At 52.9% G+C, this 26781-nt stretch overlaps 1 protein-coding gene across 4 annotated transcripts in view; it reads right to left on the bottom strand.

Moving 5' to 3' along the window:
- The window catches only part of ABTB2 (ankyrin repeat and BTB domain containing 2), a 182310-nt gene that overhangs the window by 19444 nt on the left and 136085 nt on the right, over nt 1–26781 (bottom strand). For all 4 annotated transcript variants that reach the window (XM_033860459.2, XM_033860460.2, XM_033860458.2 and 1 more), the window contains exons 3-5: nt 22238–22451; nt 1666–1818; nt 158–323 (exon numbers count right to left, since the gene is read on the bottom strand). In XM_033860459.2, the coding sequence (XP_033716350.1) occupies nt 158–323; nt 1666–1818; nt 22238–22451 (533 nt within the window). The remainder of the gene's footprint in view (nt 1–157; nt 324–1665; nt 1819–22237; nt 22452–26781) is intronic.

A 26781-nucleotide genomic window follows, 5' to 3' on the forward strand; every position in this document is an offset into this window, starting at 1 on the left:
AGGGCACGATTCAGGAAGCAGCCCACCTCTTAGAGCACAGAGCTGAGTGGGCGGGTCTCAGGTTTGGGACAGAAGGGACTGTGCCACCGGCTCCAGAGGTCACGAACCCCTGTGGACTCTGGTCCTGAGCCTGGCTGGCGGAGCGCTCAGAACGCACCTGGTCATCCATGGTGTTCACCCCGTCGGGACCCAGGGCCTCGATCGCCTGGCTGATGAGGTCTGTCCTCCCGCAGTTGAGCATGCGGAAACCCAGGTCCTGGTTGAATTTTTCTGTAGCCGCTGGGGCATCCAGCCTCCGGAAGGAACTGAAACAGCATTCGGGTCTGCGCAGAAGAGACCGGGGTGTGTGAGCATGGCTCTTCCTGCTAGGACATGGCCTCCCTATGAGAGGTGACACAACTGTTCTGGGCTGATGTGTGGTGTGAGGATGAGGTTAGGGGGGGAGGACTGGGAATTACTATCTAATCGGCAGTGACTGGCCTTGTCACGCTCGGTGACAGGAAGAGCACATAAGTCGGCTGTTCTACAAACACGTTAAAGACATGCTCCGAGCTCTTGGGAGCTGTCAGTTGTCAGAGACAAGGTTCCCATCTAACATAATCTCTCAGGGGACTGCTCTGAGGAGGAAGAAGCTCCAGCTTTTGGGCCTTGGGCCACAGCTCTTGGCTGTATAGTTTCTGCACAGAGAAGGGCGCACTCTCACTCTCTCAGTCATAGAGGCCAAGCTCCAGTTCTTGCCTCTCCATCCTCTCCCCTCAGTGCTTCCTGGTGAGGCCCCGAAGCAACAAAGAGACAGCAGAGAGTGGCCCAGACTCCCATTGCAGCCAAGCCATCCTACCAAGGAGAGTCACAGATAAAACCTGCGTCTGCAGAGGGCCCACAGGCTTCCAACAGGTGGCTTCAGCCTGGAGTCGTGATTATGCCAAAGAGTAAAAAGTACATGCCACAGAACGAGGTCCTGGCATTTGCAATGGAGACAGAAGACAAAAAAAAAAAAAGCAAGGCTCTTCCAGGTCAAGCATGGCCAGGGGAACGCTTCTCTGAAACAACTTCAGGAGGCCAGTCCAATACAAGAGAGGCACATTGGGAAGGTAACTAAGAGCCCAGGCTTGGGGCCATACGGGCCTGGGTTCAAATTCGGGCATGGCCACGTTGCTAGCTGAGTATCTCTGGGCAAGTTACTGTTCCTCCTGACCATCAGCTTCTCCATCTGAAACATGAGCATTAAAGCCCCTTCTTCTCTGAGGTTGTCACGAGGACTGAGAAAGTGCACGTAAAAAGGAAGGGCTCAGAGCCGGTCTGCACCTAGAAAGTGCTCCAGAAAATGGTGGTAACCGCAGGAAGGAGGCCCACTTCTGCTGCATACCCCCAAATGGCCCGAAGAGTCAGACTGCGAAAGCTCTCCCACCCAAATCCAAATGGGAGTCTGCCCTGCGGGCCCGACCCGTGGCTGCAGAGGATGCACCCGAGAGCAGCCAAGGTCCAGAACACATCAGTTCCGACAGGTGCGCTTGTGCAGAGAGCACCTTAGCGCAGCTCGAGCGGACCGCCTGCAGCCCCTGCCTGCTGCCCGCTCCCGACCCAGGAGGAGGAGGGAGCAGAGGGCTGACCGGGGGCTGGGCATGGAGACGCCCCCCCGCACCCCCCGCCTCCCTGGTTCCGTACTTGAGCTGCCGGGGCTCACAGTCCAGGCCGGGCAGCAGCAGCCGCGCCGCCTGCCGGATGTCGCCGCTGTCCACGGTGAGGCTGCGGCGGTGCTCCGCGTAGGTGATGGCCACACGCATCCACTCCATCAGCGGCGGCAGCAGCATGAAGGGCCTGGGAGGCAGCAGAGAGAGGGGGTCAGGCCTGGGCGGTCTGCTCCCTGAAGCACAGAAGGGGACCCCCTTCGGCACCCACTCTCAGGACAGCTGCGGAGGCTGGGTCCCCTGCAGCCTTCCGGCTGTGGGAGGTGGAGGGGGCCTGACTCTTCTCATGGAGAGCGCGATCTGCCCCATTCTACAGGAACTCAGTCAGGACTCGGAAGGAACCCCTGTCGTGGGCCACGAGCAGAGCCTGAGGGCCTTAGGTGGCCCATCAAGGAAGGGGCTTGCCAGCATGTGGAACTGGGGACTCCTGTCCCCTCCACAGAATTCAGACGGGGTCTCCCTCTCTGCAGAGGGGAGAGGATGCCTGCCTTCTGGGTGCTGGGGTGCAGAGGAAGGAGTCGAACAGACCCAGGCTCCAAACCCAGCTGTGCCCTTCATCACCACAGACCACACCCCGAGGCTGTTTTCTTCTTCACTTGTGAGATGGGGCAGTCCCCACTTCTCAGGATCATCGTGAGGCCACGTGAGACGACACATGGCACACTACCTGTGTGTGGTTGACAGCCACTCCCTCCTCAACTGAGCCCCGGGCTGAGGTGGGCCTACGTCACTTCCTGTGGCAGGCAGGGTGGCCCCAGGCTGGCGCCCGAGGTCCTCCAGGGAGGACCTGTCCCAGGACCTATGTCACACCCAGAACCCATGGCCACGGCGTGGGGCAGCTAGGAGGAGGCAGGGAGAGGCGGTTGGTCCAGCAAGGCCTCTGAGCTACAAACTCAGGGGGTACCGGTCACAGGCGTTCTGGGTGCCAGCAGGGGGCACCATTCACAGGACAGCGACTAGTGCCCCCTGGTGCTGAGCAATACCATGGTCCTGCCGCTCAGGGCCGGTCCCTCCCCGCCCCAGGCCCTGCCGTCCCTACCCCACCAAGCTTGACTCTGGTCCTCCGCCCATTCCGGCCCATCCCCCACGGTGAAGACCTCGGAAGACCACTCCACAGCCCAGCAGACCCCATGCTGTGGAGGGGCCCCGACTGCCCGTCTTGGCTTCATGCCTACCGCCCCCCATGCCCCCTCCACACCCCACTTCATCTGATACCCTGGGATCCTTGTGCGTTAGGCCTTGTGCTGTTGCCATCTTTCCCCTAGACACGCAAAGAGGTACTCTGTCCAGGAAGACGACCTCCACCCTCTCCCCTCAGCTCCTGAGTAAATCAACTGCGGGGAGTCACCTCAAGATGCCCTCACATGGCTGATCTCAGATCTCAAAAGCTTGGGTCACTTCAAAGTTTGCAAAGCTTCTCTTCTTGAGGGCAAAGGATGCTTTCACTTCTTTCTTTATTTATTTATAAAGAGAATCGGATGGGATTCTTGAACATGGTTCATTTGGAAATTATTTTGATGTCCTGGTTCTGTCATTTCTGAAAATATTTCTAGGTTAGAGTCATTTCACTGGTGCACTGAGTGTACCAATCGCTATGGTGACAAGGCGGCCACAGGCTGGGAAAGCCTTGTAGCCTTGGCCTTCAAGGATGCCCAGAACCTCACTCAACTTACTTTCCAAGCCTGGCTCACACCTTTCATCAGGACACACCTGACCGTCAGGCATTCGTGGTTCTCAAGCCCACCCTGCCCGTTCCCACCACCACAAGAACGAACCAGCTCTCACCTCTGCCCATCCAGATCCTATTGATCCTCAAGGCTTAGTTCCAATGCCACTTCTTTCTAGAAGCCTTCCCACATCCCTTTTCCAAAGAAAATAATCTCTTCCTTCTCCAAGATCCCTTACAATTCTATTCCAGAATGAATGCGTCTCATCTTCCTGACTAGATTATTCCTCTTCAGGACAAGAACGATGCCTTCCTCATCTCTGGTTCTCTAAAATGTACCCAGCGCAGGTCCTAGACACAACAGATCCTCAATAAACCGAATGACTGCAAGGATGGCCAAGCATCAGGAACGTGGCATAATGCATCCAAGTTATCAGTTCTGGACCGAGTCCTGTTTCTGCCCAGAAGAGAATGGCATATACTTTTCAGAGTCACAACGTGGACCCGTTAGAGTGGGAAGCCAGGACCCTATGGGGGGGGGGGGAGCTTGTAGAATCCAGGAAGGAACAACAATCCCTTTGTGAATTACTCCCGTTTCCAAGATCTTCTTTAATTGTGAATGCCCATTTGAATTCCCCCCAAATGTTAGTTTGGAATTTTATAATTCTTACACTCCAATGCTACAAGGCAAGCTCAGAGACATACTTCTACATGTCAGTCCTTCCGACCCAAGGGGAAGGTTTTATCTAAACCACCAGCACTGGAGACTGAAGGGTGAACAAAAAGACGGTTCGTGGATTTGCCAGCCATTCTTCCCTATTGTGGCCAACGGCCAAGACAAAGAGCCGCATGTGGCCGCGAACGCTCTAAGCAGCATCTCCCAGCTGCACTACGGGAAATCCAAGAGGGAACTCAGGAAACCATGAAGTCTAATCAGATGGTGTCATGATTCATTCTCCCGCCTTGTGCCTCTTATAACTCGGCACAAGAAAAGACGCAGTGTTGATAACAGGTGGGCAGATACTGGGGATGGGTTCATTCAGCCTCCATTCTACCATCTTAGCTGAAGACGTGGAAAACTGAAAACTACATTTCCCAGACTTCTTTGCAAATTAGGCTTCACCATTAAGACGAAGCTGCACGAGATCTGGTAAATGGATGTGAGGCGGAGGCCGCCTTTGTGTCCCCTTTGCTTGTTTCTGCTAGCAAGCCAACTCATAAAACAGGAGGGATTTTTTTTCCCCCTACAGAGCATTCCGGTGTCCATTTCCCAGCTTCCTGAGTGCTCCAGAGGCAGCAGTACTGCTACTGAAGGCAATGGCAGAAGCTTCTTGGCTCCAGCTTCAATCCTGAATTGCAGTTCCCAGGGTTATCTCCGAGGGAGTAGCCACCCTGATAGCAAGTTCTGTATTGTCCTTGGAGTCATTCCTGGAGGTTCAGCCTTGAACCTACTCCTTGAGTCCTTCCAATGATTCTTTTGGCACCAAATTCCCTGCATTAAATCCCTTCCTGTTTAAAACACCTGATGTGTTTTCTGTTTCCTGAATTGCACACTGATTAATATTCTTCAACATACAAAAATCCTTCAGGGTTAACATTGTCACTCTGCCTCTGGGGTGGTGGCTGGTGCCCACCTGTCCACAAACAAGGCCATTGCAGCCCCCCAAATGACCCCTTCAGGCCTTTCTCCTTGGTCTACCCACCTCCCTGACCTGCGGCCCATGGGAAGGTAAAATGATAAGCAATTCATGGACTTTCTCAGTAACATCCTTCCCTTGGCCTGTGGGTTCCAGGCTACTATTTCCTTTCTGGTAATTTCATCTAGCCCACTGGGTATGCTGAGAAACTGGCCTGCATTACTGGACATTCTGGAAAATCCCTATAAAAACTCCCATCTGTACCGGCCATGGCTGCATCCTGACTGTGGAGTGAAAAGGCTCTAGAGGAGCAAAGCTGGGAATGACTGAGTATGCGTCATCCCCAGGGTCTCTCTGCTTGGTTCCCTCGCAGAGAAAAAAGCCTGTTTCCCTCTTCTTGCCCTTTCCCTAGGCTGAGTGTGGCTGCAAGCCACTGACCTCCCCCTTTGCTGGGTCTGGCACCACGGAACAGCGGTTCTCAAGCACTTTGGCCTCAGGATGCCCTTTGTACTCTTACAAATTACTGAGGCCCCCAAAGAGCTTTTATTTATGTGTATTGTTCTAGCGCTAATTATTGTATCAGAAATTAAAACAGAGACTTCAGACATCTGAATACACAAACTCATATCCCGTCAGCCATCAGAGTGACACTATGCTCACCTGTCACACAGCTTCTGGAAGACTCCCTGGAAACTTGTGAGAAAATGAGTGAGAAGGCAAATAACACCTTATTATTGTGAATATAATTTTGACCCTGTGGACTCTGAGAAGTCTCATTGAGAACCACTGCCTTAGACAAATGCAGTCGATCCCTGAGGCAAGGCTGCTCTCAGGCGTGGGGCTGGGATTCTGTCCCAGTCCAGCCAGTTCTAGAATGGTGTGTGTTTTATGTGCGTGCTCCCGGCCTAAGGACCTGAGGATCCCACACTGAATCCTCCCTGGGAGACAGCCCTAGTTTTAGGAAGCAGCCGAACTGGCTCTGTAACCTTGGGCAGATCACTACCTTCTTTGGGTCTGTTTTTCTTTTAAAGATGGCGTTAAGTCAGTGGTTTCTAGACATTTTCCATCATGAGAAACCCTTTTGCTGTCATTTCACAGCCTCCACATGACAACAGCTGTACCTACTATACCGAGGTCAAGAGCATAGACTCTGGTGGGAGACAGCCCTAGGCTGCAATCCATTGCACTCCCAACGAATTAAACTGTGATCCTGTGCAAGTTATTTTATCTCCCTTAGCCTCAGCTGCCCCATCAGCAAAATGGGTATAAATAACAGGACCACCTCACAAGATGGTCAGAAGTTATGTACATAAAGGGCTTAGCACAGCATCTGGCACATGGTAAGTTCTTGGTAAAGGTTAACTATTACTACCATTTTAGTGTCTGTTGATAGAGAAAATACATAATAGCAGAAAAGGCTATAGGAATCTGGTCCTATTAAATGCCTCAGCTCCAGCCTTCTTCAAGTCCAGCCAATTCCCTCTCCACACACCCCAACCCTCCAGCAAGTATAAACATGTAAAGCTTGCAAAAGCCTGCCAGCGAGCTGCCCACCACCCACTCATAAAACAGAGCAACAAACACAACCGCTAAGTGGAGTGTGCTCTGGAGACCGTTTCTGGCCGTGCAGACACTCGGCCTCGGCTGTCAAGAACCTTGAAGAGGGGAAGGGACAACGACAACACAGACCCAGGGGCCATGGGGTCAGAAACATGCAAGGTGGTGACCGGGTGCGCACGGGATGACTGTGAGGGACCTGCCGCCCCTAAATGCCGTTGGCGGCCTAACCAACCTCAGAAACACTACACACACACACACACACACACACACACACGCACGCACGCATGCATGCACGCAAGCACATCCGCATCCGGTCAGGCTGCTACCGTGACAAACAAAGCCACTTAAAAGGGTCACTGACTGGAGCATTTGTCTTTGTGTGCATAAAATAGCAACTAATGTCACGTGGGGGGAGGTGTAAAATACACCAAAGAAAACGGGTCTTTAACAGGAAGCGGGGTGAAGAGGAGGAAATAGAGACCCGGGGAGGCCGAGCATCTCACCCAAGGTCACAGAGCCCTTTAGCAGCAACAGGGGGCCCAGCCCCATGTGTCATGACTCAGTTTCTCTTCCTCTCTCTTTAAATTAATCATACAGATGAGCCTGAGAATATCAAGCCAATGGGTTCACAAGGTCCTTCAATAGGACCAGGCCTGCAAAAGCCATTTTTGCCTGTTAAAAAAGTGAAAGAGAATAAACTTCTTAAGGCCTTGGTTTTAAGAGGTCCCTACAGCCTGGGAAAAAACAAAAACCTCTGCCCCACTCAGCATGCGTATGATTGATTGGGATTACAGTCCTATAAGCAGTGTCTTAACAACATGAAACAGGAAACGCCTCCAATTTCCAGCTCAAAGCAGGCTCTGTTCTTCCTTGAGGTGGGCAGGGCCTTAGGGAGAGAGTCAGGTTGGTAGATGGGGCACAAGCCTGGAACTGGAGGCCCAGGCGTGAGAAGGCCTTGTGCCTCTGTCCCCAACTGGCAGGACAAGTCTGGGGCCAGCAGGTATGTCCTCTCTGCGCCCACCCACGAGGACTGGGTTCAAATACTCAGGCAGGCAGATCTGGGAGGTGCCCACTGGCTGGGCAGGGCCTCGAGACCCGGCCTGAGCTCAGCCCTGGGAAACCGGGCAGTGGTTTCTTAACTTCCACTGTTGGCTGGGAGGACACAGGACTCTGGGGCGCGGGCCTGGCTGGGAGGGTCTGGGGAGGCCCATGTTGCCTTAGAGTCCACCCTGCCTGTTAGCATCCTTAGTCTAGGAGAGGATTCTCACAGGGACCAGCTACACAGCTGCAGGTGATGGTCAAGGGAGGGGGTGGCCAGAATGTCTCCCACCCTCAGCCCTCAATTCTTGCACCGACTCTGCCCCACCTTCAGTGGGAATCACTGCTGAGCACTGGCGTTGAATGGGGTGACCTTCCCCCCGAATCCATCGTTCTCAGGGACCTTGCTGGGAAGCACGCTGCTTCCACGCCCTACCCTGCTGTGCCGCCTGGGCTGGGAGCTGGCAAGTGGCACTGTCAGGAACCTGAGAAGATGCCAAGCTTTTCCCAATCAAGCGACAGCTCTTCAAGCAGAGACTGCTCTAGGAAGGTCAAGGTCGGCTCTGCTCTGCCAGCTCTGAGGCCCTCACCACAGGTCCCCCAAGACTTCTGGAGGGCCACGGTGGCCGAACACCAAGCCAAAACATCCATGGAGAATGAAACCAACATTGTCCCAAATGAAGTCAGATTCCACTCCCAGTACAAAGGAAGCGATTCTAGTCTGGTTCACATCTTGGACTAATTCTTTTTCTAGAATTGCTTGGTAAACCAGAATGGTTTGGCTCAGCTTGGAGTCAGAGCCAGGCAGGCATCTCTCTTCTGACCCCGGGGCCTATCTCCTCTGGCAGCCCCGCTGCCTCAGACCCTGCAGCTGACCCCTGGCAGAATCTCCACGTGGGGTCAGGTGACTTCTGTTAGAGGCAGGGCTTAGGACTTTCTTCTGGGAAATACACTTTTCTTATTAAAACCCATCTGGTACAGATTAGAGGCACTAGAAAAACCTCCAGTTGCTCAGATATGCATATGGATATAAATTTAGATTACAACCAAGTCATGATTAGCTGTGAACCATTTCCCTGCCTCTTCCCATTGGCTGCCCGTCAGGGAACCGAAACGTGAGCTGTGGGATGGGAGGCCAATTGGGTAACAATCGGGGCATCCTGGCCTGGCTCCGAGGCATCCAGGAATAACTGGGAAACACAAACAACTAACATGTACAGAGCATTTGCTAAACACGTGGCATTGTTTTAAGCCCCTTATATCTATTGACTTATTTCATCCTCGTATCTACTTTATGAAACAGGTACTATTATTATCCCCATTGTACGCATGGAGAAACTGAGGGCTGGAGAGGTTAAGTAACGTGCTCCAGGTCACGCACCTAGTAAGTGGCAGAGCTGGGATGCGGTCCCAGGCGGGGTACCCCCCATGTCCAAGCTCCCAAATAGTGTACTCCACTGCCACTTAGCTTAGTAAGCTGGCCCTGGCTTTCCATTTTTCTGGACCTGGACATCCTGGGGACTAGACCACTTCTAAAAGGGAAAAGGAGTGCTACTGCCAACAACACCGGGACAGCAGGCATACATGAGAAGTGTCTCAGGCAAACACAAACACCTGGTCACCCTGGCATTAGGCACTGGGGTAAGGCACCTTGCCTGGCTCATGGGTCTCCTCCAGGCAGTGGGAGGCCCTCCCTCTCTGCCCACCCGCCCTGAGCCTGGTCCCCATTCTGCCCTCAGCACCGCACCCTCACAGCACTTTGCCCATTTGGTATCATTTTGTTTGTTCGCATTCTTTGTGTCTGCTTTCCCCTCGGGCTATAATTTCTCTGAAGGCAGAGACTGTTTTACTTACTGATGCTGCCCATCCCCCAGCACAGAAGCCCATGTTAGAAACTCAACCTTTGAATTCAGAAATGCATAGCCCAGGGAATTCCCTGGCGGTCCAGTGGTTAGGGCTCTGCGCTCTCACTGCCGAGGGCCTGGGTTCAATCCCTGGTTGGGGAACTAAGATCCTGCAAGCTGCGCGGTATGGCCAAAAAAAAAAGAACAGAAATGCATAGAACGTTTCTCACTCCTAGAGGCAAAGCCTTCTGGCTGCTAACATGTTCTCAGGGGTCCGCTCTTACTCCAGGACTCTCTGCAGGGCTCCCGAGCTCTAAGTCAGGCAGGTGAGCTCCTGAAATGGGGAAGTGCTTCGTCTTCCATTCTTGGAGGCTTGGGCTGGCTTGGGTATTAACAAATGGTTCTCTTCAGAAAAAAAGAAAATATTTCCCTGATAAAAAGATAAGCGTGCCGCAGGAGAATCTTCTACCCAGGAACAGCTTCCTGGGGGAGCTCGGCTGACGGGGGCTAAGGTGGTTTCTGGGAGGGCAGCTAGGATGGCACGTGGAGCCGTCTCAGGGAGGGGACGGCAGGTGTGGTTCGGCAGACGTCCATGTGGCCTTGAGCCGCGATGGAGGGGACACGGCCATCTGTCTTTGGTAACTGGGCCTGACTCCAGGGTGGCCTCTTACGTGGGTGGGATGGTACAGATTTCACTGGAGGCTGCATGCGGGCACCGCCCCTCCACCTTCCCCCCTACAGCAGGGAGGGCTCTGAGTGCTGCAAGGGCCAGGGCATCTATCTGGCCCATTTCTCAGGCCAAGGCTCCCCTGTGTGGCGGCCTGGCCGGCAGGCGGCCTAGCTGGCAGGCGGCTGGCAAAGCAGGCCAGAGCATCGCTGCTACCCACACAAGTGGAATGGAGCCCAGTGAAAGCAGGCCTCCCTCTCTCCGCGTGGCTGGGGTGTGGCTCCCTTGGCCTCGCGGCTGCACCTTACCTTCGGGGCTCACTGCTGCACGAAGATGCAAGAGACTCAGAATCACCCAGGCTCGGCGTCTGTGATGGCTGACAAGAGACCACAGCTCTTTCACCCTGTGGAAGCCAGACAGTCAAGGGCCTCCAACCTGTTCAAACACACACCCCTTCTTTTGAACACACACTTTCAGAATCATGGTGAGGGCACTGCCACCAGCGATTGGCCTCTGCCAGCAAGTCAGCTTGGGAGGGCCCAACGGCTTAGCTCTCCTGCTCCATTGACCCAACAGGCAGCTGCTGGGCAGTGGGCCAGGGGTGGGGTCATTTATTTACAGTCTCTGAATAGGTGTTCCTGTCCGGATTCAGCTGAGTATTGTCACACAGCACCCGCCTTCCCCACCCCCCCACAGTCTAAGGCAGAAAGGTGACCCATTCACACTGTCAGGTAAAGAGTTTCCAGAAACTTCCAGGAGGAGGTAGAGGCATGGGGCTCTTGAGGCCTGGCAGGAGATTCCCGACTGGCAGCTAGTGGCTTTGACCTGAGCTGGAGACGGCGGTACACTCTGACCCAGCCAGAGGAAAAGGCTCCCAGCACTTGACCCTGCTTTCTGCACCCACGGCCCAACTGCAGCCTCAGGGGAGACGCTGGCACTGGCTTCTGAGCAGCAAAACCACATTGCTAAGACTTGCTGAGGGCCTACTACGTGCCAGGTAAGAGGCCATTCTGAAAACGTCACCCTCTAACACAGCCACCCTGCAAGGGTGTTTTACAAATGTGGAAACCAAGGCTTTGAGAGGTTTGGACACACGTCTGAGGTCACATAGCTAGCCAACGGCGATCTGTCTGACTCTAAAAAGAGAGATTCCGAGGTCCTTCCCGAGACCAAACTGCTATACGCCAAGTGCTCTGAGCCTGCTGGCTGGTGGAGAACTGGGAGGCAGAGCGTGAAGGAGAAAAGAGTCGCCCCAGTGCGCCCACTGCCCCACTCTGCCCAACTCCAGCCTCCGCGCCCATAGCCTCAACAGTCCTGAAGGCAGCAGGGAACGGGGTGCTGGGCTGGGCCCCAAAGGGACACTCTGGACCCCTTAAGAGCTTTCTTCCCCCAAATCTCAAATATTAAAGCAGCAAAGGAAGCGGCTGTCAGAGGCAGTTGGTCTTGAGGGAGGAGGGAAACCTGGGGAGCCGGCTGGCAGGCAAGTAGGAGCAGGCCAGAAACCAGCCCAGCTGGACTCCAGACATCGCCCGAGCTCCTATCCTGGCCCATCCTCGGCGTCTGCAAAGTCCACAGCTCAGCCTAAGAAGGCGCCTTCTGTAAGAAAGCAAACTCCATTCCCTTCAGTTGGGACTTCCCAGCACCCGGGCGCCCTCTGGGAGACAAAGGGCATTGTGGCGGGCCCCGCGACAAAAACACCCCTGGGGCTGGCAGTTCCCAGTCTTCTTCTTTTCTGTGGGGACCCGTGGGCGCAACAATGGGACAGGAAATCACACGCAACAGGCAGCCCCGGGGGCATTTGTCAACAGCTGGGTCGGGATCCTGTTCTTTCTCCAGCCCCTGTTATCTGGCACTGCCACTTCGTCTGTCCCCCATCCCTGGCTCACTCCTTCTTGGATGCTGGACAGATGCCCACCCTCTCTGACCACCCAGAGCCAGCTAACTCAAGCCTGGGGGGGAAGAGGCCCTGAGTGGTTGAGAGCGAGCAGCCCAAGTCACGCTGGGCAGGAGGTGCTTGATGGAGACCGGTTCCCAGGGTCTTTCTCTCTCCCCCGGGGTGTGGGGGGGGGGGCGGGAGGGAGGTCTCACCCGCCTGTCTGACACTGTGAATTCACTGCGTTCTTATCCTTGGACCTCCCTGCCTGAGCTCAGATTTGTCTCTTCCTAGCTGTGATCTTGGGTGCCCCTCTTACCCTCTCAAGCCCTCAGTCTGCTCTTCTGTAAATGGGAGTGGAAACGGCTTCCTCTGAGAGCTTGTGAAGATCTGCCAGAGAGTTGTGCTAGAGACTTATAAACTGTAAAGACTTGTCCAGATGCTTCTAACCCATGTAAATATAAATCAGGTCATATCACTCCCACGCTGAACACTCAGCGACGGCAGCCCGTCTTGTGCAGGCACTGTGGGCAAACCAGCAAGTGAGGGGCCAGGGGCACGACTACACCACTAACTTTAGAGTGCTTCACTTGCTGCTCAGTCTTTGAACCAATGGGTGGATGAAATCCAGTTTTTAGAGTTCTTCGAGATTCTCGGGTGGTGGGTTGCGATAAATCCAAAGTCTGTACATATCTCCATTCAAAATTGTCTTCACTGAATTAAACCTTAGGACCATCTGGTCTACCTCATCTTCTCTGTCATTTGCCTGGTTCTCTGGCTACAGTCAGGGGTGGGTTACGAGGGAATTAAGGGCAGCGACTGAAGGAGGTATATATGAGAGGGAAAGAAAACGTGCACTTTGAGTAGATGTGATTTTTAAATTCACCATTGTTTTGGGTTATTTATGCATTAAACATGATTTAGTTATTTGAGTCCCTCCACAGGTTTATGAAAACAGTAATTATACTGATAATCGCAGCCATCACATACGAAGAGCTTACTCTGTGCTAAGTCCTTTCAATGGATTATCTCATTTGATCCCTACAAAAACCTATGTAAGTAGATCAAGCCATTTTCCCTTATAAGCTGGGGAAACTGAGGCCTGAGAAATTAACTTGCCCATAGTTACACAGCTAGTAAACGAGAGAGCAGAGACCCCACAGATGGTCTTTCTGACTCCAAAAGTCCAACCTTTAGGCTCTATAGCCTATTTCACTAACCAAACGAAATATTTAACTGCCTACTCTGTGCCAGGGAATGTTCTATGTGCTGGAGTCACAGTGGTAACACTGGACCCACAGTGCCTACCTTCTAGAGGGGTGAGGAGGGGGCAGAAAAGGAAGTAAACAAATTCACAGACAAGGTAACTTCAGACAGAGGAGGGTGTTCGGAAGAAAATAAAAAGCAGCTAAGAGGATGGAGAATGACTGCGGGTGGGAGGGACAGCTCTCTGTGTGAACTGCAGACCACAGACGGGTCACTTCAGAGGTCACTGGATGCACCAGCCTGGGAAACACATGCAAACAAGTACTTAATTCACCCGATAGCTATTTTTACTTCTTTTGCTTCCATTTTGGGTAAGCAGATGGAAATTCAATGCACAAAAGGGGGGAGTGGAAAGAGAAAAAAGAGCTTAACATTGCAAATCTTCTTGAAATGGTATTTAAGGGAACCACAAGTCAGGAGCATAAAGCCACCAGTGCCATCATCTCTATTATTTGATAAGAAAACACTTTCGCAAGCCGAGCAGAAGATTAACGAGCCCACTTCTTCAGACTGAACGCGCAGCCTATCTGCGGGCGCCTCCCACTTATGTGAAGTGCTCATCTGAGGGGAAACATCCCCCTCCTGCATCTGGACTGGAACAAAGAGAGGCCTCTCTTTGCTGTGTACTTCATGTGTGTTGGGGGCCCTGCCCCAGAACTTGGGGGGCCCCCAGGAAGTAGGCGCTGCTTAGATCTTCCCTCTACACAGGAGGAAACTGTGGCTTGGAAGGTAAGGAGACCTGTTCGGATCACACAGCTGGAGGAGGCGGCGCTGGTTTGACCCTCACGCATGGGCGCCTCTAAGGATGCAGGTCTCCACGGGAAAACCACTCAAGCGCCACCTAGGAGCATTTGCCTAGATAAACAACAACCACTGATGATTTAAAAAAAAAACAACACAACCTATTCTGTGTTTTAAAAATGTACATGAAATGTAGATTTCATGTAGTATGTCATGAAATATGCCCTTTGAAGCAACAAAATCCCTCTGTGACTTCTGCTGCCAATGTCACCCCACCTGTCCCAGTATCCTGTGGCTGTTCTTTAAGGCCCAGTTAAAACCCCCGTCTGTTCTGACACCACCTCCCCAAAGACTCCAGTCTTCTCCAAGATCCTCTGGGCGATGAGGATGAAGAAGAAGAGGACTGACACACACTGTGTGCCAGGCACTGTGCTTTGCATATATTAACTCAATCCCCATGACACCCCTACGAGGTTGGCACTGTTAGTCCTGTGTTAAGAAGAAACTGAGGCATAGAGGCTAAACGAACGAGGCCACCAGCTTGTACGTGGCAGAGCTGGGATTGGATCCCGGCCGGTGTCAGGGCCTGAGGGCTGACGTAATGCATATCATACAACCAAGCTGCTTCTTACATTGTCTGGTGGTTTGTGCTCATTTTCTCCCTGTCTTGTTTTTGCCTCTCTTATTAGGCAGGAGGTTCAATCACATAAGGCCTCCATAATTCCTTATATCCCTTCCCTGCTGATCAACAGAAGTACAGTGAGAAACGTGAGGTAATTAGTGAAGCACTTAAGATGGTATCTGTCACTTAATATGTGCTCTATAATGCCAGCTATAATTAGCAGGAGTGTTTGTAAGTAGGACTAATAAGAGGAGTTGCATTATTAACTATTATTATTGGTAGTGGCACTGGTTACATTGGTAATATCAATAGTAGTAGTGGTAATTGTATTAGCTGTAGTTGTATTACTAACCCAGATGCTGCTTGAGAACCCAGTCAGAATGGCCATCATCAAAAAATCTAGAAACAATAAATGCTGGAGGGCTTCCCTGGTGGCGCAGTGGTTGAGAGTCCGCCTGCCGATGCAGGGACGCGGGTTCGTGCCCTGGTCTGGGAAGATCCCACATGCCGCGGAGCGGCTGCGCCCGTGAGCCATGGCCGCTGAGCCTGCGCGTCCAGGGCCTGTGCTCCGCAACGGGGAGGCCACAACAGTGAGAGGCCCGCGTACCGCCAAAAAAAAAAAAATGCTGGAGAGGGTGTGGAGAAAAGGGAACACTCTTGCACTGCTGGTGGGAATGTGAATTGGTACGGCCACTATCTGGAGAACAGTATGGTGGTTCCTTAAAAAACTACAAATAGAATCACCATATGACCCAGCAATCCCACTACTGGGCATATACCCTGAGAAAACCATAATTCAAAAAGAGTCATGTACCAAAACGTTCATTGCAGCTCTATTTACAATAGACAGGAGATGGAAACAACCTAAGTGTCCATCATCGGATGAATGGATAAAGAAGATGTGGCACATATATACGATGGAATATTACTCAGCCATAAAAAGAAACGAAATTGAGCTATTTGTAATGAGGTGGATGGACCTAGAGTCTGTCATACAGAGTGAAGTAAGTCAGAAAGAGAAAGACAAATACCGTATGCTAACACATATATATGGAATTTAAGAAAAAAAAATGTCATGAAGAACCTAGGGGTAAGACAGGAATAAAGACACAGACCTACTAGAGAATGGACTTGAGGATATGGGGAGGGGGAAGGGTAAGCTGTGACAAAGCGAGAGAGTGGCATGGACATATATACACTACCAAACGTAAAATAGATATAGCTAGTGGGAAGCAGCCGCACAGCACAGGGAGATCAGCTAAGTGGTTTGTGACCACCTAGAGGGGTGGGATAGGGAGGGTGGGAGGGAGGGAGACGCAAGAGGGAAGAGATATGGGAACATATGTATATGTATAACTGATTCACTTTGTTATACAGCAGAAACTAACACACCATTGTAAAGCAATTATACTCCAATAAAGATGTGAAAAAAAAAAAAGAAACATCAGCCTACGTCAATGAAGAAAGACTATTCTCGGCGCCAACCGTCACCTAAGCATGTTTATGACCATTTTAGTAACGGGGGGGAGCAGGGGGCGGGTCTGGGGCATGACAGCCACCATTTATGAGTACTTTTAGGTGCCAGGCACTGAGCTGAGTGTTTTACCGCATTATCTCATTTAACCCGAGTAGCATCTTATTATCTTCACTGTTTTACCGCTGAGGAAACTGAGGCCTAGAAAGATGGGCTGATGTGTCCCACTGCTAGAAGGTAGCAGAGAGGGCACCTCCGGGATGACCCAAGAGGCTGCTGGAACCCTCTGACCCTTGGGCAGTACCTGAGGTCGTGGTATGGACTTCAGGTGGAGTGGGTAGGACCCCTACGGGCTGGCACCTTTGCCAACTCCAGTTTTTCTGAGTTCTGTCCACGTCCTTACAGGAACCCTCTCAGCCAGCATGACATGGATCAGGGCAGCCAACAGATGGACTAGACACCCAGCACCTTCTTCCGGGACCTCACCTGGAAAAGGGCTTTGATCTCAGAGCAAAAACAGCTCCATGGGAACTGGGGACTGATAGGTATCAAAGCAGCACTCTGGGCCACTCGTCTCTCCTGAACCTGCCCAGGGTGCAGGACCACGTACCAGACTGCTCCAGGGTGGATCCTGGTAGAAGTGCCTCTCCTCGCAGCAGCACGGGAAGGGCTTCCTAGCGCCTTCATTCTCAGAGTGGTCCAGGTGCTGAGAGGGGATGTGTGGGGAAAGGGCAAGTGAAAATCAGCCAGTCACAGAAACACTGAGCAGGCCAGCGGTCCCCAACCTGTTTGGCATCAGGGACCGGTTTCATGGAAGACAATTTTTCCACAGATGGAGGTGGGGGGCGTGGGGCGGGGGATGGTTCAGGTGGTAATGCGAGCGATGGGAAGCGACAGGGAACGGCAGATGAAGCTTTGCTCACTTGCCCGCCACTCACCTCCTGCTGTGCGGCCAGGTTCCTAACAGGTCGCGGAGCGGTACCAGTCCGCGGCCTGGGGGTTGGGGACCCCTGTCCTAGGCCGCAAGCTCAGCCCTCCCCTCGTCTTGGCCCTGGAGGCCCCAGCTCCCCCGGGCATCGTTCTGGACCGTGTTTCCTTATTCTCACACTGCTCCTTTCTCTCTCCCCCAGGTCCCACACTCTCTCTTGCCACGTGGTCTCGGCATATGCTATTCCTTCTGCCTGATACAAATCATCGCAGTAGCTAATACTGAGCACTTACTGTGCCCAGGTACCATTCTAAAAGTGCTACCTGCGTTAACTCATCAGCGCTCGCCTTACGGGTGGTTGTGAAGACTAAATGTTAGTTGTCCAGAGAACCTGGGCTCTGGAGAGACTAAGTGACAGCTTGAAGGATCTAAAATAAGAGAGCGATAAGTCTGATCTCAAATGCGCGTCCTTGGATCACAGTTTTCCCCTCAGATCATGCTCTGCTGGCTGAGAAACAGAACACCAGATGTTTCCAGGTTCCATCCCAAGTCAGACGCTCTTCCTGGCTTAGTGTTCTGAACACCAGCAGGCCCCCAGCCCTCGGACCGAGCTTCCCTCCATGACGGGGCGCTGTGCAGGGCTGGGGAGAGGGAAGCAAGGGGGCCCGGGCTTGAAGTTAAGCAGCTGGGCTGGTTTGTGGAAAAGGAGCCCACCTTCGTTTCCAGTATTCCCAGATATTCCTCAAGGATCTGGCTTCTCTGCTGCTGCTGGCAGCACCGTTCGGTGAGTCTGAGCACCCCAGCTCCCGAGGTTCTGAGGCAGAAAATCAGATCACCCTCTATCTATCTCAGCCCCCTCTGCGTCTCTAGCTGCATCTGTCTCCCTCCGTGTGCTCTGCGGGATGATGTTCTCCTCCAGCAATTTGCTGGCAAGCCGGCAGACCTCCCTCTGCTCCGGCATGTCTACACGGCCTTCCTCCCCACTTCCCCAAACCCCTCATTCCCAGGAGGACGATGTCCTCTGCCCAGATGCTATTTCAGCTACCCATCCCTCTGCCTCCAGGCATGACGAGCAAGGACCACATTTAGCCAGATGTGGCTGTCCATTCTCCTCCAGACCATGGGGGAAGAGGCTCCCCCCATCTCCCTGGGTAACCCTGGATCTCTGACAGCAAGTTCTTTCACTTTCTGAGCTCAGTCCTGGGTGATGACATGCCCTGCAGGGGGGCAGCTGTGACTAATCCTGTGTTTGAGATCCTGCTGGTGCCTGTGATGCAAAGCTGCCAGCAAGAAAGGGATCCTGGGAGGGTGCAGGGAGGCTCCAGCTGCGGGGCTCTCCCAGGACAGAGGAGAGGCAGGTGGGGCTGGAATGGCCCCAGAGAAAGTGGCCCCAAGGGCCATCACCCACCCAGATTATCTCAGAGCTTTAGGACTGGGCCTCAGCAGCTGGGTGGGAAAGCTGTAGCCTGGCATGGCGAAGGGCGAGGGCTTTCAGGTCAGAGAGACCTGATTCGAATCCTTGCCCAGATACTCAGCAGCTAGGTACCCCCTGGCCCCGCGCCCTCGTCTGTAAAAGGCAGGTAATGCTAACACGCACCTTGCTGATTCGCTGTGGAGCACAAAAGAAACAGAAGTCAGAGAGCTGCCCTTTAAAAGGAAAAGCTGGGTCTTTTCACATGTGGCATCTCACTCGCCCTCCCTGATGGGTCACTCAGCCCTGTTTAGCATATGAGGAGCCTGAGGCGTGGAGGGGCCTGTACGGGAGGCTGGATCGGAGCCCAGGTCCCTGCTTGAAGCTGTGCTGCTGCCCGGCTCGCTGCAGAAGCACGTTCGACTGCCTTCTCGTGCCTCGCAAAGCTCCCGCTGCTTCTACAACTCCCTTCTCCCTCCAAACCCAGAGCAGGAGGCCCTGGGGAGAACGGTCCTCACGGAGAGATACTGAGGCCCCACTGACCAGCGCAGACGCAGCTCACGGCGTAGCAGAATGAGCTTCACACAGAGGGTTGAAGGCATGTCCCGCCTGCCCTGTCAGCACACTTGTGGTCACACACAACCCCCGTGGGAGGGAAGAAGGGTACTTTCTTCAAAGCGGAAATCTATAAGCACAGACTGGAGAGGCACCGTCAGTGGTGCCACGGGCCAAACCCAAGCCGCCAAACTGAGCTCCGGAGCCCAGGTAGGAGAGGCGGTGGAAGAGGTCCCTTAATCCCCACGGGCCCAGACATCCCCGAACCATCGAATCCCCAAGCGGAAAGCCTCCAGGCTACAAACCCACCATCATACCTGAAATCAGAGGTTCTGTCCAATTCTGCTTGGGGGACCTGACCCCCATGTCCCAGACATGGGACAGAGGGAGGAACTTCAAGGGAATGAAGTGGGGGAGGGGAGAGAAAGAGACAGACAGACATCCCCAGACTCACAAAAGCAAAGCTTTGTCACCCTGGAGCCCTAGCAAACGCCGGCTCCTTGGTGCACAGGAGAGAAGGGCTCTGCTGAGGGTATTGGAGTGGCAGTGCCTCGTGGGGACATGCGTCCCAGCTTGCAAAGGAAAGGCCAGCCAGGCTCTCGAAGTCCTGCAGGGCCTGCCCTGTCAGAGTGCATCCAAGCACGGCAGGCCCCACCCTGCAGCCAGGAACCGGGCCACCAGAGAGCTGCCGGGCTGTCTGTCCCCCTGGGTATTTTTAAGGTGTCCTTTTAGTGCCCAAATCTGAATTTTTGGGATTCTTTTTTCCTGATGGTGATTCCAATTTTCCACATGTCTGACACTCACTTGAAACGATTCACGGAAAAATGCTTTTGCAACCGACTTCTTCGTGCCACAGACAGTGTGGTTTGTAAATAAGGAGACACCTAAACACGTCCTCATGTGTATGTTGTCACTCAAGCTCAGCCATCGCAGTCACACACAGACAAGCAGCTCGTGTAGCACAGAAACCCTGATGTCACGTTTTAGAGCGTCAGGGGCTGGGAATCCCCCCAGGAGGAAAGCCAGAGGGTGGCCACAAAGACATCCAAGGGGTTCTGGGCACAGCGTCCACAGAAGAGCAGCTCCTTGGCCAGCACCACAGCCAGTAGCCACGGTCGCAGCCGGAGGGCCAAGCAGCCCAGCCTGGGGCAGCAGGTCCCAGGAAGGTTCCTTGTCCTCCTTTCCCAGCCACCTTTGCTTGGGTGACCCAGACTCAGGCTCAGTCTAGCACCCTTGGGGACCTCACCACTAACGAGCAAACCTCCCCTCCCCATCCCCACCCCCTCCAGATGTTTTCTTGGCCCTCTCTCCCTCCCAGCCAGCTCTGGCAACCACAACAATTTCTCCACAAAGCAGAAACAGCTGGGGCGTAGAGCCTGTGCTCTGGCCCCATCTCCCTGCTGGATGCTTCCTTCAGGAAACCCGGGGCCTCCACCTGCTGCCTTCTTGCTCCGTGTCAGGCCCCACCTGCATTCACTGTCCAGCTCCCCAAGAAATGAGACAACGATGGTCTAATAATGACACCGGTGATAATAACAGCAGTGGTAGCATTTACGGGGAATCTACTGTGTGTGTGGACTGGGCCACTATTGCTTCATGTCTCTCGTAATGACAGACGGTATGGTACAGAGGTTACGAGCAGAGTCTATGTGGCCTTGGCAAGTTACTGACTCTCTCTGTGCCTCCACTTACCCATCTGTAAAATGGGGCTGTGAAGAGCACCTATTTCCTGGAAGTGTGTGCCCACATGTAAAGTGCTCAGCACGGTGCCTGGCACGTGGCAAAGGCCCTATAAACATCGCTGATCATCATCGAATCCTTAAAACTGCTTCATTACTGCCCCATGTTTATAGCGGAGAAAGCTGAGGCTCAGGGAGATTTGGAACCTTGCACAAAGGTCTCAAGGTTCTTGAATGTCAGAGTTGCTGTGCGTGCCCAGGCCACCTGACTCCTGAGCCTCTGCATCCTCTGCTCCCAGCATTTGCCGTATGCCCACAGGATTGCCAGTGTTTTCACTACGGCTGTTTTTAAATGAGCTGGTGTGGGATCTACCCTCGCATCTTGATCTTTTGTGACTGTGGAGGCCCTGGAGAGGTGGGCCTGGCTGTGAGGACCACACCACTGAGACCCAATGCCTCCCGAAGACAATGGGCGGCGGGGGCGCTGGGAAAGCAGTGGCACTCTCTGGATCAAGGTCTCAGATCTCCCTCCTCTGTGACGGGGCACAGAGACCCTGGGCTGCTCTCCCCCTCTCCTGGGCCCTGCTGTGAGGTGGAATGTATGCACCCAGGGCTGCCTAAACTGGAGGCGAGTCTCTCCCACTCCCTGGACCTTCAATTACACAACCCTCGACCCCTGTCCATGAGTCGAGCCCGTGGACAGACCCTGCCTTGGGCGGCCATGTGGTGGCCTCCAGGTAAAGCTCCTGTTAGCATATATACTGGACAAATTATAAAAAAACATCTCTTCTGGGCAGAAAATTGAAAAAAAGGTGGCCCTCTGAGTAGACCAATTAGAATGGGCACCCTGTCCTCAGGCTGACATGGCTCCATGTGTGTCCCCCACTCATGCCCCTCACTGCGTCCCCTCGTGCAGTGTACAACCTGTATACCTGTCCTTAGCAGCTCTTTCCCCAGTTGGGAAAGGGCTGGGACCCTGTGGACAGCACTAGACTGGGGGCCAGCAGGCCTGGACCCTGGGGCTATTTATCCACTAACCTGCTGGAGATCAAATAACCTGCCAGAGCCATGACGTTCCCATCTATAAAACGAGAGAACAGGGCAAAATGTGCCTAAGAATGATGATAACGGTGATATCATCATCATCAAAAGAGGTGACAGCCACCACTGATGGAGGGCCAGTTACCACCCAGACATTGTCCTAAGTGCTTTTTCTGAGAGCACTAGCTCACTCGATTCTTACTGCCACCTTTCTAGGTAGGTGCGAATACCTCATTTTATAAAAGAGGCAACTGAATTTCCAAGAGCCCAGGTAGCAAATGCTAGAGCTGTGAGACAGAGGCCAAGGCCCACCTTCTGAGACTCAACGACCCCACCCTACAACAGCCCGGGGTGAACAAATCCTGCTGCACCCCAGGGACAGGCCTTCATCCGTCTGAATTCGCAGCCGTCGCCCGTGTCAGGCCGCCTCCTCACAGGCACACAGGCCGGGGCCAGGGCTCTTTTTCCACCTCATCGGTCACTCGGTCAGTCAACACACATTGGGTCGCACGGTCCACCAGGCGTGCAGCCCAAGGCAGATCCCTACCGTTCGTTGTTCAGGGCCATCCTCGGGGGGTCCAGGTTGGGGTTCTCCATGGACTCCATCTGTGGACACCGCAGGAAGTAGTAGAGCGTGTGGAGGGCGTCAGGGGACCAGGTGATGGGCTGGGGTGGCTGACGGGCCTGGCGGGCGGGGCTGGAGCCAGGACCCAGCGGGCGGCGCCCCTGCATGTGGTGCATGGCGCGGGAGACCAGGTCGCCTGGTGACGAGGGCAGGCGAGAGGGAGAGAAAAAGGAAAAGTCTGAGTTCACAGCCCACATTCTCCCAAGGATCCTGCCAGCTAGAGGAGCAGCTAAGCCGGCATGCCTAATTACTGTTTACCCAGAAGCGGCAGGTGGAGGTGGAAACTGTCACCCAGACACATGATAGCAATTTAGATTCCCTTTCACTTCCAGTCCTGCCTTAACAGTTGAACGAAACGCTTGGTAGGGGCCCGGCCCCACCAGAACTTACGCTAATATGGTTTCTTTTCCAACAGCCCCACTCCCTCCATCACCCCATGGCCCTTCCCCCAGCTCTCACCACAGGAATCTCCCTGGGCTTCTTTTCCCAACCTCCAATTCCTGTGCTAGGCTGCGTGCGGATTCTTCCCCGTGCTGTCTGGTGCAAAGTCCAGGTACTTCTGCAGAAAAGGGACCTCCCTCTCCACGGCCTCAAGGAAAACTCCCACCACCATCCATTAAGCTTATTATGTGCTGAGTGTTCAATTTTCTAGAAATAGAATTTAATCTGATCCTTACAAGGCTGGGGCCCGAGTAGGATCCCCATTTTGCAGACGAAGAAACTGAGGCTTACCCAGTAAGCAAACATTTACTGACACCATGCATTTCCCTGGTCACCGGGATGCCGCGGTGCCCAGTAAACGGTAGAGTTTAGATTTGAATCCAGGCCTGTGTGACTCCAAAGTCCATGAACTGAACTGGGACCCAGGCCGTGGCCTGCGCTGATGAAGTCTGCAGGGTCCTCAGGTCCCCATATCCTGTGCTGTGTTTCTTCCCCAGTTGAGTCTTTTCAATTCCCCACCAGCCCAGGACAGGAAACGTCCCATCATTGTGTGAGGCCACAATGCTGAGAAAGGACGGGTGAAATGGCCCCAGGCACCTGCGGGCCCCTCTTGCTAGGAAAAGTGGCGCCTTCCATTCTTCTCAGGCCTGAGAACTCAGGGGGGCGTCCCTTGTGGGTCAGCTTGCCCCTTACAGATAACCCCTTGGAGCGAAAGCCTCTGAATGAGGCTGAGCTCAAGGAGGGAGAAACATATGGCAGGTGAAGTGTTGTTCAACGTTCCACAGGACCAATTCATTCACTTATTCCGTGAACCTCCCCTACAGAGCCTCTGGGTCTGGGACTCTATACCATGTGTCCCCGGAGCCCTGCACAGCTTCTACGGCACATCGGGTGCTCGGCAAACACTTGGAGGATGAAAAAGTAGCCTTACACATTCATTTCATTTAAGATACAACTTCTGGTGGGGCCTGACTTGAGCTCGTTAGCTGCCAGGTTCTCCCATGACAGCCACAGCGGCAACGCTTGTTTCCAAGCAGGGACAATGACAGCCCTGGAATTGGAGATCTCCACTGGGAAAGAGCCCTCCATGCCACCCCCAGGTCCTCACTCCTCTCTACAAAGCGGACTCTGCTCATCCCGCAGTTGTAGCTCAGCTGCCTGGGTGCCTGCTGCCAGACCCCGGGGCCAGGAGGGCTGAGGGCACTGAGTTCCTGATGCCTGGTTCCCATCCCCCAAACTCTAATTTAATTGGCCTGGGGCAGGACCCAGGCGTCTGTATTTTGTAACAGTTCCCTCAGTGAATCTGACCTCCAGTCAGGTTTGAGAATCACCAGGTAAGTGGATGAGCGCATAGATTCTGGATTAAGACTTGCCTGGCTTCCAATCAGGGCTCTGCTATTTCTATCCTGTGTGCTTTACGTAGTAAGTTACTTAACAAAGCCTTGGTTTCCTTATCTGTAAAATGGAAATAATCGTTTCTAACCTAAAAATCCTGAGGATTCAAATAAATAACAAACATAAAGCACTTAACATCATGCTTGGCACAGAGTAAGTGCCTGGTAAAGTTAAATATATCACCATTATTGTTACTGTCTTTTGTTATTAATCCTCTATCCTACAGGCCACCTCGTGGTACTCTTCCTTCCGGGACCTCTGCCTGCAGTCAAGCACTGCCTCGCATTTCCCAGGACAGGAGGAGTCCAGCCCTGCCCTCGGGCTCCTGGGTAGTAGAAACTGGCATCAACAAGCCCAGGCCAAGCCGTCTCCCAGCAGCTAGTTGTAGAGCTAAGTTGGCTGCAATAAGTTGAAATCTGGCTCCCGTTTCTCCAGGTCTAAATGTCATAACTGTTGGCATGACCACAGGACCACAAGGAGGAGAGTTCAAAGAGTCCCCGATAGCATCGAAGAATCTTGTTGAAATATCATTTCAAAGACTCGACAAGGTAGAAGTCATTACCATTAATTACGTTTAAGATGGTTTCGTTGTTCCTGGTGTAGAACCCTTGGCAGCACATTTAGAGCCAGGATGCAGGCAAAAAAATCGAGGAAGGAATAGGAATACCTCCTAACAGCTCCCGAAAAGGGAAGCCGGGAACAGAGAGGCCTTCCGAAGGTTCGGGAAGCCATGAAGGCAGCAGAATGGTGACTGGAGATGGAGTCCCCGGACCCTTTGCTCCAGGCCCAGCTTCGGGCTTTGGTGTCTCTCAAAGACCAAAGAGACAGATGCCTGCAGACAACTCTGATCGGGCGTCTAAAAAACTTAAGCTGCGCTGCAAGTCCAGGTTACGGGCAAAGACAGCCACTTGTTTTGGATGTTCTCCCAGAGGGATTTTCCTCCCTGCCTCCTTCTATTTTCTAGGCTTCAAGATAGACATGAAAAGATAAGACAAAATCTCTAAAAAAAATCTCTTTACAGCCACCCCATAAGGGAGGCATTTCCATTTTACAGATGAGGACACAGGCTACACAAGTTAAGTGATTTGTCCAGGGGCGCAAGCAGGACTTGAATTGGGGTCCCTGTGTCCCAAACGCATGTTCTCGACCATTGCTACACTGCTGCTTGAAGTGTGGTCTGCAAACTGCGACAGGTCTGTGAACTGGGACAGGTGTGCAAACTGGTTACTGGTTCGGAAGTTCATTTCAGAAACTGAGAGTGAGCTTAAAAAAACTTCCAGAGCAATCCGACAGAGTGATTTTATGCCTACTTAATTGAATTAATAAAATAAAATGGCTTGCATCTTACCTGTGCTTTATTTCATATTTCTAAACGTTCCTTTTTATTGTATTTTATAAAAGTTTCAGTTTGCAACAAAGCTGGGGGGATACCATCCCTGACCTGCTACCACAGTGAGTTTCAGAAGCTGTGGCCCAACGGGGCTGTGCTCTTGGTTTGGTACAGCTGGGCACTCCTCAGAGCTGCTTCTGAGACATCCTTGTACCTGAGAATCAATTGACCCTAAGCTTGATGAGACCTCAGTCTGAAGTCCAGAAACACCCACAATTATGGAGAAACAAGCCCTCCCTGCTTGTTAATCATGAGAGCCCTGAGCAGAGGTGCTACGGCTTCCCTCTGGTCTGTCCAACCTGCATCAGGAGCCATCGAATAAAAAGAGAGTGGGAGGACCTGGGATTCAGCACTGTCTCCAAAATGAGGCCCATACCATCTGGCTCCCTTTGAAAAGAAGTGTTTTGTTTATTTCTTATTCCCTTCCATTTACCTTCTCACAGGTAGAGAGGGACACAGGAAAATACAAGTGCCCGAGCTCCCTATGCAGATGGACCTGATACAAGAATGAGACTTCCTGACCTACCTGGCAGGCTGGTCCTGGCCAGGTGCAGGGAGAGAGCGGATGTTAAAGCCGGGCTAAACTCTAAGGTACGAGGTGCTCAGCGCCAAGTATCACTAGCTTCATTAAGCTCTTTAGTCTTGAAGAGAAAAACTGCAGTATCTGCTTCCACTTCACCTCCTCCCTCCTTCACAACGATTAGCAGAAACCCTGGTTTCAGAGCGAGGGAGCTCGGGCATCTCGGCGCATGACACAGCCTGCTTGGTTGTCGGTGAAAGATGCTCTGGGGATCCTTCTTCCCTTTGGTCTGAGGAGTGGCTGAGGCAGGATGGGGACCAATCCTAGGTGGGTTTTAGGAGGCAAAAACTGGACGATAGAGAACTTATTCTCTCTCACACACACACACACACACACACACACACACACACCAATACACAGCTCAGGTTCTGTTCTCATCACTAGCGATACGTACACCAGGGGATACAACAGAGAAAGTCTCCATTCTCATGAAGCGGAAGTTCTAATCACATGAGAAAGATGACCAACTATTCACAAGTAAATATATAATCAATGCCAAGTGTCCATTAGTGCCTTGAATAAACCAAAGCCATAAGATGGGAGACAGAGAACGAGGGTGGGACCCTTAACCTCTGCGGGGTGCTCAGGGAAGGCCTGTCTAGTAAGTGTTATTGGGCAGAGATTAAGAACGTGCCATATTTGGATAACTGGAGGAAAAGG

This window comes from Tursiops truncatus, chromosome 8 (assembly GCF_011762595.2).
Source record: "Tursiops truncatus isolate mTurTru1 chromosome 8, mTurTru1.mat.Y, whole genome shotgun sequence".
Lineage (NCBI taxonomy): Eukaryota > Metazoa > Chordata > Mammalia > Artiodactyla > Delphinidae > Tursiops > Tursiops truncatus.